This window comes from Labeo rohita, chromosome 13 (genome assembly GCF_022985175.1).
Source record: "Labeo rohita strain BAU-BD-2019 chromosome 13, IGBB_LRoh.1.0, whole genome shotgun sequence".
NCBI lineage: Eukaryota > Metazoa > Chordata > Actinopteri > Cypriniformes > Cyprinidae > Labeo > Labeo rohita.
The window spans coordinates 9,054,305-9,067,981 of record NC_066881.1 but is presented as its reverse complement, the minus strand read 5'-3'; the positions used below and the strand labels follow the sequence as shown (position 1 = coordinate 9,067,981).

At 35.7% G+C, this 13,677-nt stretch overlaps 1 protein-coding gene across 1 annotated transcript; it reads right to left on the bottom strand.

Moving 5' to 3' along the window:
- Positions 1–4,376: 4,376 nt before the first annotated feature.
- Positions 4,377–13,633, bottom strand: si:ch73-49p17.1 (protein LBH). The gene is made up of 4 exons (XM_051126651.1): positions 13,441–13,633; positions 9,083–9,167; positions 6,586–6,769; positions 4,377–6,384 (listed from the first exon to the last, which is right to left on the bottom strand). The coding sequence occupies exons 2-4, from the start codon at positions 9,164–9,166 to the stop codon at positions 6,332–6,334; spliced, it is 321 nt and encodes a 106-aa protein (XP_050982608.1). The 5' UTR covers position 9,167; positions 13,441–13,633; the 3' UTR covers positions 4,377–6,331.
- Positions 13,634–13,677: the final 44 nt, after the last annotated feature.

Below are 13,677 nucleotides of genomic sequence, written 5' to 3'. Positions count from 1 at the left end.
ATCACTTTACGACTGAAGAAAGAAAGACATAAGTTAGAATTACAGTGTAGTTTGGAACAACCCGAGGGTGTGAAAATGTTTATTTTTGGCTGACTTGCTAGGACGATATTCAGTATGTGTTTGCATGCATGGAAGTGTTACCTCTTTACCATCTCACCTGGCTGCATTTGAAATCAGCTGTTTGAAGCCACCAGAGACAAAGTGAGGGGAAGATAAAAGCGGATCTCTTCCTTTAACTACAGAGAGAAACTTTACTAGAGCACCGTTGAGTGCGGCACACTGTTGAATGGGCGGCACACTTCTGAGCAGAGATTTGATGCATTTATACCCTTGATAGAATATGAAAGAGTAAAATAGACTATGTCTCACCGAATGGCATGAACAAACAAAGATGTGAGATTGGGACTGCAGCTCTGATGATAATAATGATGAGGAGCATGCAGCTGATAGCTGTGTTGCTAATCAGGCTCCAGCTGAACTAGGTCAAGTGCCACTATCCGTGTCTGATGTAACCAAACCCCTACATTGAACCATCTCCATAGTTACCCAGCACAAGCACAGAGGGGTTTTGACTGAAGTGGAAAAGAGATAAAAAGGAAAACAATGACATTAACTGAGGACAGGCAATGCAATTCTGGAAATAACGTACTCGTGTTTCAGTAGAGGCCCTTTAACTTCAGAAAATAAACAAGTCGAATTTCAAGTTCAGATGTTTTAATTTTGGACAGTGACATTAAAGGAATAGTTCACCCAAAATATCTGAATTTGCTTATAATTTACTAAGCTTGTTTGTTCATCAAAACAGATTTGGAGAAATTCAGCATTACATCACTTGCTCTCCAAGGGATCCTCTAAAGTGAATGGGTGCCGTCAGAATGACAGTCCAAACAGCTGATAAAAACATCACTAATTCAAAAGTAATCCACACCACTCCAGTCCATCAATTAGCATCTTTTAATAAATAAACTCATCATTAAGATTTTTAGCTTTAAGTTTTTAGCTATAAACTATTGTTTAAAATAAAAAGAAATAAAATTTCTTTTTTTCAGAGAAAAAGTCGTCATGCCTCAATTAGAAGAGAAATATGCACAGATCAAACACTGTTTACAAAAAAGTCCAGAACAGTTATAAACAAATATGTTGGTGGATTTTAATGTGAGAGAACAGCAAGGGACTTTTTCACTGGAGGAAGTGTTATTATGGATTACAGACACAGTGGTTTAGAGTTAACCAAATAAAGTAGACACCTTAATGGTGGATTTGTTTATTACAAACATGCAACGTTTCTCTTCACACAACATTAATTGATGTAATGCTAAACTTCTCCAAATCTTCTCTGATGAACAAAAAAAGTTTTTCATTTTTCACTTTTGAGTGAACTGCTCCGTTATTACTGAAGTGCTCATGAAATCAATAAAAGTAAAGTGCATATCACGTTGTCGTGGGATTTGTGGGTCAGCGGGCAGACAATGGCCGTCACATGCTGCGGACTTAACTCGAGTCATCAGGGTCACGTTAATCACAGAAAGGTCATCAAGCTGCATGGCCGACTTAATCTCCCTATGCCCCCTTTATCTTTAAGAGCCAGTGTTTTTATACAAAAGGACACTGGTCAGTCTCAGTCTGAAATCATTGATTCATAATCATCTTATTTCTGAAATGTTTGTGATTTCAGTTAAAATACCAGCGCTCCTCTTCCACATGCCTCGTGTGCGGTGTGTTTTTTACACTGGACTTGCTAGTAAATTTCACAAATGATCAAAAAAAATCAACACATTGAATTAAACATGACATTTTAAAGTACAGAAAGACCAAAATAATATTTTTCTTGCAAAATACTCCAATTTGTATTTATAACTACAACCTGATTTGAGCTCTTAGTTCCCACCAGACCACATAATTAAGAAATTTTAGGTAATTAAAATAATGATGGAAGTAGAGTTTGAGTGGAGCAGGGTGTTGTGTTGTGTCCTTGTGTTGTGATTGACAGGATCAAATGAAAATGCTCCTCCCAAACAAATAACCCATTATACCTTGCCTTTTTGGGAATAATGGGGATATTGAGCATAAAAGAGAACTTGCTGTGTGGGATTATAAACTACACAAAACAATGCAATAATAGTTTTTTGGAAAACATTTATCCGAGCTACAGTGGAGATCAAAATTAGAGAACAACCTACAATTTCCTAAATTTCGAGGTCACTGCTTAGTCCTGTTTGAAGTAATCCTAACAGGAGTAGAAGGGCGTTTTTTAAGCATATTTCATAAATTAATTGTATTCTGAAACACTGTATAAAACTTAAATGAGAAATTTGAAAAATAACTTGGTGTTAATCTGGCACCTGATCCTAATTTCCTTAATTATATGACAAACCCTATTTAACTGACAGCATTCCTACAATTTTCACTGAGATAGCAAGATGGCAGCCTGCTCTAAGGTGAATGAAACTCTGTGCCAGGAGATTGTCCAGACAAAGGAATATTCCTGTCAGCCGTTACAAGATGAGTTGGTCAATTTAAATCTGCAGGTTTACAATGACTCTAATTCATTCAAGTCCACCAAAAAGGCTGGTCGTCCACGTGAGACACATGCACGTGAAGATAGAATAATGCAGAGACTCTCAATGGGGAATCGGTTCAGCACTGCAGCTGGAATTGCTTGCCAGTTCAGCGCTGAACAGGGTAAGGATCTGTCTCGGCATGTTTAAGAGAAGTTGGACTGAAAGCACACTCTGCACTGACCAAACCCCTCATCAACAGAAAGAATCAATAGGCTAAGCTCACCTTTGCTAAGAGGCATGTTGTGTGTAGAGAACACTGGTCCAAAGATCAGTTTAATTTTTGGGTCTGATGGGAAACGTTTTATTCAGTGTCAAACTGAGGAAAGACTAAACCCAAAGTGTGTAAAGAAGTCAGTGAAAGATGTAAGAGGAAGTGTCATGGTTTGGGGGGATGTTTTCTGCAGCAGGAGTTGGGCCTCTTATACAGATACATAGCAGGTAAATGCAAATGTTCATCAGAAGCTCCTTCAGCAACATGCAGTTCCTTACCTGTAAGCATCTCCCAATCAGCCTGCAATTTTCATGTACAACAATGAAACCATCACACTGCAAAACAGGTAAAGCAATTCCTTGAAGCTAAGAACACTGAAATAATGAAATGACCAGCCCAGAGTCCTGATCTAAACCTGATTTCTGGAAAACCTTGGCAACAAAATTATGGCTAAGAAACCTACTACAGCTACCAAACTATAGGAAGAAGAGTGGACCATGATCACACCAGCACAGTGTGAGAAACTAGTGATTTCCTGAGCCCGCCGATGTGCTAAAGTCATTCAGAGCAAGGGCCTCTACACTTCCTACTCATTTTTGACAGCTGTAACCTTACAACATTTTTGTTGTAATCTTCTTTAATGGTACAGTTGTTCCTGTTCTCTAATTCTGATCACTGTTTTTTCTACACAATTAGTTGAAATGCCTGAATGTTTTGTCAAACATGTTAGTAGAACAGTGGTATACCTTAACTTTGATGACAAAGATTAACAATATCTTGTAGTTTGAACATTAATGTGTGTTGGCAGTGTATGTACAAATCTACCCTATAATGATAAAAATCCATGCAGTGGTTTTTAATTAATCTGTAAAAATAATATCCCCTTTTTCAAATCGAGCCATTCTCAGTTGCCTGTCGGTGTGGCGTCACACCCACAGAGGCCGCTCCCATGATAGTTGATTGACATGAGCGTCTTACCTCAGATCAGCTGTAACAGTCAGACCTTCATGTTTTGATGCCGGAGCAGGGATGTAAATTAGACAAGAATTGAGCGATTGAGGTGTTGTGTTGCTGGATGTAATAATGAATGTAGTGGTCGTCATTTACTCCCAACATCTGAGCCGCTGAAGATGCAGTAGATTACGTTTGTTTGTGAAGGGAATGCACCTCCCAATCTACATATATCCATCTATGTTCGCACTAATCATTCGTGATCCAGCTTCACTTACAGCAGAAGTGAGTATAAGGGTTTTTTTATGAATCTTTGCGATCGCCTTTCCTAATGATGTGCTAGTTAGCAAGTTTAGCGGCTAAATGCGGCTAAAATAAACAGGCTCGTCACTCCACAGAGAGAAGAGAGGGGCGGGGCGAGCAGAGCTCCTTTGCATTTAAAGCAGCTTCGACCAGAATGGGATGATTTTTGAAGGGCTCACTTTGACAAGGTAAAAAGGATGTTGTTTTACAACTTTTTAACCAAAGTAGATTATAGATTTTTCATTAAGACTTTAAACAATCATAGCAACTTGTGGAAAATGGGCATCCGATAACCCCTCCTTAAAACAAAGTAAAACAGCTTTAATGAATGAAGAACACAAACTCAGCAGTTATCTAATATTAATCTTTATTTAAACTTACCAAACAAATGAACAAACAAAAATGTGTACATATAAAGAGCAAATATCAAAATATCAGTAAATTTTTTACAACAATTATTTAATAATGAAATGAAGGCAATTGGGTAGAATCTTAAACAGAATTTGAGAAAAAAAAAAAAAAAAATCTGATCAGCGTTTTCCAGAAGATGTATCTGCTGGTTCATTATGTAATTTCCACGTTATTCACAACTCTCAATGCATGCCAGTAAAAAAAGATCAAAAGTCCTGATGGAGACACCTCGTATGATAGTGATGGAGAGTGTTTTAAGGCAAACACAAGCCATTCATTACAGAATTATGAAAACATTGCAGTAGACAAAATGCGATTTCAAAATATAGACTCTAAACAACATACACATCAAGGCAGTTTCACTATGAGGATTTAAGAAAATATCATGGGATCATGAAGTGGTTTAAGAATCACATCAGTATTACTACAACATCTGAACTATTACTATTAAACTAGATAGTAAGTGAAAATATACATGAAATTTTAAGTGACTTATGCCTGTACGTGCAATACTCGCAGTCACAATATCAGAGTTGGCCTTCCCAGTATTTCCCAGCATGATGTGATGTGATTCATGCCTGTTGTATGATTCAACCGAGTTGTGTAATACTCAAGGACAGGCGTCTGTTTAAATTTCTAACCCTAAGAAAGAAAATAGCAATAGTACAGAATGCTTAGCAAACACGACCAATTATAGCCAAACATTGAATTAAGCTGTACAATAAGCAGTCTTTGTTTGCAGTCCAGTTGCAGGACTCTAGCTCCAGCGGTTGTGCTTTGAAGATATTGTGTACGTGCACAAGCGCCTCTAATAATTTCAAGTCTGCAGAAAGTCAGACAGGGCTTGGAGATATAAGGAAGTCCTTGTCCACGGGCTGATTGGCAGGCAGACATGTTTGAAGTTCAGTAGCAGTCATTCCTCACAAGCCTTAGCCAGATGGTGTGGTGAGAGGATGGAGTCTCCTCGCATAAAGTTTTCAGCCGCCGAGCGTGTAATGAATAATTTTCACATGAATGTGAGATCCACAGTGGTCACTGCAATCTTTTTAGAATATGTATTCACAGGCTTCTGGGATACATCAAAGTGGAGGGCATAATAACAAATCAATACATCTCTCTCTAGATTTGACATCAAATCGTTCAAAACCATTGTGTGCTTACATGGTTCTGGAATACTTGATTCTGATTGGTCAGTATACATATATATGGTAAACATACATAAATATTTGACCACAAAAAGCTATAATTTACCTTTCGTGCTCAAATATGTATGTATACTTACTGATGAATAATAAAATTGACAAGTGGATTTCATGAATTCCTTTTCATTCAGTAGCCATGTATTAAGTGTACTAATTAAATCAGCTGGTCAATAAAGCTAAATTATAAAGCAATACTGGCTAACTGACTGTACATTGCTTACTTGAGATCCAGGAACTGTTATTTTTCTACATTTATATTGAACAATATTCTGTACATTCATATTTTCCAGCTTAAGTGTGCTCATACAATCCATTTTTGTTGTGTCATCCAAATTCTACGCATTTTCAGTAGATTATCAGAGATGTAAATTTATGCAGCAGTTTTATTAACAGAATTTCTGCATCAGGAAATACAAACTAGGCCATTGTAAGATTATTAAAGCCACTTTCCACAAATAAAATGCTCCAAGAGTTTGATCTTAAAAATTAAGTCAAAAGTCTTTTTAAAGCTATGAATGTGTTATAAAGGGTGCTCAGATATAGCATTGCGAGCTCTGATCTTTTCACACCTGCCTGCCAGATTGGCTGCTTGTGTTGCTTGTCAGTGTATTTGTGTCTTTCTAAGTGTGAAGATTTTGTGAGAACTGAGACTTGTGATAATGGTAGACTTGTGACAACGTATTTATTAAATTTCAGTCATGCTCAGCTGCCCCTGATGTTTCCAGGCTGCTGCACTTGACTTCATCTGAGGGGAGGAAATGCATGCAAGTCATTTATAAATGAACTTCTCTAACTGAAACACATATATGCAGACTTCAGGCAGCTAATATTATTTAGTTGTTCCTCTTTAGATCATTGCATTGTACATTGTAGTGTGGGTTAATGCTAATAATAATAAATATAATAATGAGCATGCCTTTTTTTTCTGAATTATTCTCTTACGTACCTGTACTCTGGCTGTGTGAAGCGGACATGGGTGTTTGTGTTTGGCTGGAAGGGTCTGTGCTTCTCAGGTCATCTGGGGGCCAGCGTAGCTCTCCGCTTTCCACTTCTCCCTCTGTGGGCTCCACTACGATGGAGGGCAGGCGCTTGAACACCTTGGGGTGGCGCTCCTGTGTGTCTGGAAAAATCTGAAAATAGATGATGATAGATTTTATCTTTGAGAGAGATGTTGACATTTCCAATGCTCCACATGTTTAATGGCTTGAAGGAATAGTTCAGCCCGATACTGTAAATCTGTCATCACACGCACAACCTCATTTTGGCCTAACCTTTATGACTTTCTTTTTTCCGTGAAACACAAAAGGGAGTTTCTGAAGAATGACCAGGCTGTTTTATTTCATATAATGAAAGTGAAAGTGGACGAGAGCTGTCAAGCAACAAAGTGACAAAATGACACCAAAAAAAGTGTCCATACAATAGCTTTGAGTGATAGGCCAACATTTCAGCCAGTCTTAAATTTCAGTCTGTTTTGTCACTCAAAGCTATTATGTGACTTCAGAAGACTTGGAATTTAGTCACATGGACATGTTTTTGTTTTTTTTTAGCTGGATAATTCTCATTCACTTTCCTTTAGTCACCGTTCGGTACGTACCTCAGTTTTGGGGTCACGGTTTGATACAAGTTTGGTACAAAAGGAAATGTATTTTTTAATTTATTCTGTTTAGACAGTAGTGATACAGTACATACGTGTAGCGGTTGCTTTTGATTTAAATTAGATTGTATAATTTCAAGATTTAAAGCAAAAACAGAATGGTTTGATAGAAGCCTGTTTCTGAGACTGAATAAAAAATGTAAAAAGGTAATTACGACTTTTTATTTCACTTTTTTCCTCAGAATTGTGAGATATAACCTTTCAATTTGCAAATTTTAAAGTCAGAATTGTGAGATATAAATTCACAATTCTGAGAAATAAAGTCACAATTGTGACTTTTTTCTTAGAATTGCGAGTTTATATTTTTGCAGTTGTGACTTTTTTCTCAAAATTGTGACTTTATAACATGCAGTTGTGAGATATAAACTCGCAATTCTGAGTACACATCTGTCTTTTTTCCCCCTTAATATTAAATTTTTAACGCGCTATTGTGAGTTTGTATCTCACTATTCTGAGAAAAAGACAAAACTGCAAGAAAAAAAGTCAGAATTGTGAGATTTTTGTTTGAAACTCACTTTTGTGAGCACAAAAAAAATTTAATTGCGAGTTTTTATCTTGCATTTCTGACTTTATTTCTCTTAATTATGAGTTTATATAATGTAATTCTGACTATAACTCGCAATTGCGAATTTATATCATTTATATCACATGCACAATTCTGACTTTATATCAATTATGAGTTTATATATGAACTCAGTTATGAGTTTATATAATGCAATTCTGACTTTATAACTTGCAATTGCGAGTTTATATCATGCAATTCTAACTTTATAATTCGCAACTGTGAGTTTATATCAGTTTTGAGTAAAAAAAATTTCGGAATTGTGAGTTTATATCACATGCACAATTCTGACTTCATAACTTGCAATTGCGAGATTATATCTCACAATTCTAAGAAAGTCAGAATTGTGACATAAAAAGTCGCAATAAAGTTTTTTTTTTATTATTCAGTGGCAGAAACAGGCTTCCACAGAATTTAGATATGTAAAATTGCGCTACACAAAACTTCTGCACGAAACAGAAACAGCAGATGGACAAACTGAAAATGAAAATGTATTCTCTGACAGCAGGTGGCGCTCATGGAACAGCAACAATATAGAGCTTTCTTTGGTTACTGTTGTAAACAAAGCAGCTGTGCTTATAAACACTTCAATATGCATTATATGGAGATCAGAGGAAAAGAAAATGCCATCAAAGTGAGCATTGCGAACAGTGTTTGATCTGCCTGGTAGAGTATTCTCTCCTCTCTACAGACTTTGTAAAAACACAAAAATGGTTGCAATGCAGTCTGTGTGCAATTCTGGAATAGAGATCAGCCAAAATAAAACTAAAAATCAGTTCAGATTGATTAAGCGGTGCATCTCTAGAACCCGACATAAGCAGGTGGTTCTTCAAACTCTTGCATGCCATCTGAACTCGCCATTTATGTTTTGGGTTGATGTGCAGATCATCTGTTCTTCTGTGTTTTCCTATCATGACGGTTAGCGTTGCATTACATTGCATGCCCCCTTCTGGACTGATCACCTATGACTGACTGTATTCATTGTCTGACTTTGTAGAACAGAACTCGGACATCTGTATCAACAGTTCAGGACCAATAAGCCTCTACGTTCAGTAAATGAAAAAGATGTTCTTTGAAATTGCAATTAATTTCTATGGGTTTGAACAACATGAAGGTGAATAAATTTTGACATAATTACATTTACAAAGTACACATACAATTTTTAATCATTTGACAGGAACTGGGAGTCTGGTGGTGAAATGACCAATGAAAAGATTAGATACCAACCTGAAAGGAAACGCCTTGTTCCCCGGTGTCACTCACAGTGAAGTCTTCTCGACTGTGTTCTGTATTGTTCATTATATCTGTCATTCTAATAGGAAAATAAAACATAAATCAGCCTGAAAATTTAGTATTATGCAAATAAGTGTTTGCGATGAATGAAATGAGAAGGTTAAAGTAACTTTGGCAGCCAAAAATTATATAGATACTTGAAAGATAGCCTAAATTACAGTTTAGAAGTCTGGGGTTGTTAAAATAATGTTTGAAGTCTCTTAGGCTCAGCAAGACTGTGTTTATTTGAAATACAATATAATAAAGGCATCAATATTGTGAAACATTATTACAGTTTAAAATAACTTATTTCTATTTAAATATATTTAAAAATGTAATTTATTCCTGTGATGCAAAGCTGAATTTTATGCAGCAATTGCTACAGTCTTCAGCATCACATGACCCTTCAGAAACATTCTGTCACTTTTGATTAATGCAACCTTGCAGAATAAACGTAAAATCTTTGATCACAAACTAACACACTAATACAAAGGTTTGAGCAACACTGATAGAATAGTTTACCTCAAAACTAACATTTTGAAATTTTATTTCAATCCAGTCTTTTTTTCTTCTATGGAACACAAAAGGAGATCTTTTAACTTTTTGATTATCAAGATTAAAAGTGTATGGAGTTTGGCATCAAAAATGTAATTTCTGAATTAAATGAGCTTACTTAGTGCTTTTTGCACTATTAGGAGCTTGGCAGTACAAATTACCATCCACCTTTTCTTGTATGGAAAACAGCCAATCTGATATTCCACCAAACATCAAATTTTGTGTTTCACAGAAAAAGAAAAACACAAAGTGGAAGCAGGTGAGTAAATAATGATGCAATTTTCACTGTTCCTAAGCTATTCCTTTAACAAAAAAGACACTTTGATCTAAATTCATGCTCTAACAAGTCAGTTGCAGCATTTGCATGTTTGTTCAGTCTGTGATCCCTAAAAAAATCCCTTCCTGTCTCCCATTCAGATTGTCATGGTTTTAACAGCATGCACCCAACCAAACACGCCACCTAAACTTTGCTCCTGGCTTTGGTGTGACAGGGACAACACTGGTGTGGGCAGGTGGGTATGCAAATACAAAGCTTGGTAAAATAATGAAACAGGCCTCCATCATACATTCAGCTGATGGTGGTCTGAGGACCCTGTTTGCAGTCTGTCGAACAGACAGAAGTCATAGTCGAACGCTGAAGGATAATAAAACTGAGAACACATAAGCTGACACACAAGCACACCCACGCTCACGCACACTCACAAATCCTGTTCAATTATTCAACAGTTAAAGGCTGGATAGTACAAAGACCTATAAGATCTATTCACGTTATTTTGACAACGAGACCCAAATTGATCAAATTGCTATTGCTAGGGGTAGTGCCTAGTGTTGTTATCATTAACTGAAATAAAAGCTAAAATAAATAAAATATAAATATTGTATGAAAAACTTCAAAGTTTAGAGCTTAAACTTGAAATGCTGCAATAAATAAAATAATTTAAGATGAAGTAATAAAATATACAACTGAAATAAAATGTGATTTTAAAAAACAGAGTATATAAAAATTTACTAAAACTACAATTAAGATAGCATAGCAATAGAAATATAAACTAAATAGTAAATACAGCTGAAGTCAAAAGTTTACATACACCTTGCAGAAAATAAGATCATACAAAATGCATGTTATTTTTTATTTAGTACTGACCTAAATAAGATATTTCTCATAAAAGACATTTGCATATAGTCCACATGAGAAAATAATAGTTGAATTTATAAACATGACCCTGTTCAAAAGTTTACATACACTTGATTCTTAACACTGTGTTGTTACCTGAATGATCCACAGCTGTGTTTTGTGTGTTTTTTTTTTTTTTTTGTTTAGTGACAGTTGTTCATGAGTCCCTTGTTTGTCCTGAACCGTTAAACTGGCTGCTGTTCTTCAGAAAAATTCTTCAGACCCCACAAATTATTTGGTTTTTCAGCATTTGTGTATTTGAACCCTTTCGAACAATGACTGTATGATTTTGAGATCCATCTTTTCACACTGAGGACAACTGAGAGACTCATATGCAACTATTACAGAAGGTTCAAACACTCACTGATGCTTCAGAAGGAAACATGATGCATTAAGATTCTTGAATTTAAAGATCAAGGGTAAATTTAACTTGTCTTGTGGGAAACATGTAAGTATCTTCTGTAGCTTCTAAAGGGCAGTACTAAATAAAAAAGAAATATGATATTTAGGCAAAATAAGAAAAATGTACACATCTTCATTCTGTTCAAAAGTTTACACCCCTGGCTCTTAATGCATGGACCTGAAGGATTTTTCTGAAGAACAGCAAGAAGTTTAAAAAAACACACACACACAGCTGTGGATCATTCAGGTAACAACACAGTATTAAGAATCAAGCGTATGTAAACTTTTGAACAGGGTCATTTTTATAAACTCAACTATTATTTTCTCTTGTGGACTATATGTAAACATCTTTTATGTGAAATATCTTATTCAGGTCAGTACTAAGTAAAAAGTAACATCCATTTTTGTATGATCTCTCTTATTTTGCAAAAATAATAACATTTTGCAGATTCTTGATTTCAACTGTAATACTAAAATAACACTATAAATGAAAATTAGAGAAGTCATTAACTGCAGAAAAATGGGGAACCTGCTGCAGCTGTCAAGATTCCTAACGTTTGTTATGGGCTATACAACTGTATTTTTAAGTTTTTAGATTAGAATGAAAAGGAGAAAGTGTGAAAGAATATATTAAACCGAATTCTGTGGAGTATTAGAAAACATGTGACCAGGGAAGCGTAATTAGGAGCATGCTGAGTCTAATTGTTTGAGTGGTATTTCCAAAGAATGGTGAGGGCTGTTGCATACAGTGTGTTTTATGTCTACATTATGGTGTCATTAGAACAACACTGACAGATCCTCTTACTTAGCGCTGTCCTTTAATTATGGCCTTGCTTAGGGCCAATATTAAGGCAGCTAAACTCACAGCCTTTGAAACAGACAAACATGACATAAAGTGTATTACAATGTTTCTTGATCAGTAGGAAAATTTTTAAATCCTGAAAGCCTCTCTATTCCTTCATGACTATAATCTATCAAGAATAATACTCATAAAACAGTCACTCTCAGTGAACTCACAAAAGGGCCTAGACATGATTTGACATGTATAGTGACGTCTGTGCTTTCCATCCAAAAATCATCTGGCAACCAGAGGCTTTTGGCTCCGTATTAAAATAATTTCTAAGTAATTTCTTGTAAATTCCGCCCTTGCTTGTGGCCACTGACACAAGAACACACACATACACAGACATGTGTACACACAAACATACTCATGCATCAAGGTAATTAGACTAGACCTAACATATAACAGCCAAGAGGTGTGGAAAATGTTGTGGGAAATATGACATTTTATGGTCATTCCACGACATGGGTGCTTTTCCCTTTTATTTTTTATTATTATTATTCATTTTTAATATTGCCATATAGCTATATTTTGAAAGAAACAAACAAAGAACAAATAGAATTAGCCATAACTATAGTGTTGAAGGTCATGACATTAAGAGGCACTTTTATTAATGAGTTGTTTACTATACAAAACCATGGTAACAGGGTTGACTATTTAATATAGTGTTTCTTTTTCTTTTCTTTTTATAAATATTAGGGGGAATGCAACAGAGCTGATGCATGACCAAGCACAACTTTAAGTCTTTTCAGACTAAGCCCAAAATCTGACAAATATATAATTACAAAACATTAGCTGTTATTTTCATAAGCATTGTGCATACGTGATAATACAACAAAGAGAAGTGTGAAATACAGAGCTGGAACAGACCAAAAGACATTTTAATGAAGCAGAACAACAGGAAAAAAAAAAGTTAAAGGACTTTACTTACATGTTTGGTGAATGCACAAACACATTCAAAAGTTACATCATGTTTTCATTGTTACAGTAATTATTTTTTTTAATATAGCCTATCTGAAGGACACAAAAAGGTCTCATAAAAGTGTAAGTGTGACTAATATTTAACTCCATTAAGGCACATACATATATAAAATCTTTAAAAAAAAACATGCCAAATTAAATTTAGTCGCAGATACATTCATCAATATAACAGCCATCCGCAATTAAAAGGATGTAGACGCTAATTCTATGCACTGCTACTGTAAATATACTGTTGAACCTTTAAGTTTTGCAAATATGTATCATATAATATGATTTCCTTAGACGTAATACTGCTGTTAGCTTTCTTTTTCACACTTAATTTTAAAACTGCAATGGACCACCATATCATATATGACATACCTTTAGTTTGTCCCCTTCTTTCTTGAGCGTTTGCAATGTTATTATATTGTGTATATCCTCCCGTTAAACTCACACAGCTTCCGTTTACATCAGTCCGTCCAGTTCGAGCGCACATCTGACCTGCAGCGGAAAGTTACTGTTGCATGCTGTCATAGTGCTTGTGCTCATCCTGCCAACGTCATTCATTTACATGCTGAGGGCTGCATACATGCAACATCAATCGCCCAGCGATTGGTT

Coding starts and splice junctions, on each gene's coding strand:
- si:ch73-49p17.1 (XM_051126651.1), bottom strand. CDS start 9,166: ATGACAGATATAATGAACAATACAGAACACAGTCGAGAAGACTTCACT. Junction 6,770..9,082: donor AACAAGGCGTTTCCTTTCAG/GTTGGTATCTAA, acceptor ATCTATTTTCAG/ATTTTTCCAGACACACAGGA. Junction 6,385..6,585: donor TTCACACAGCCAGAGTACAG/GTACGTAAGAGA, acceptor TCCTCCCCTCAG/ATGAAGTCAAGTGCAGCAGC.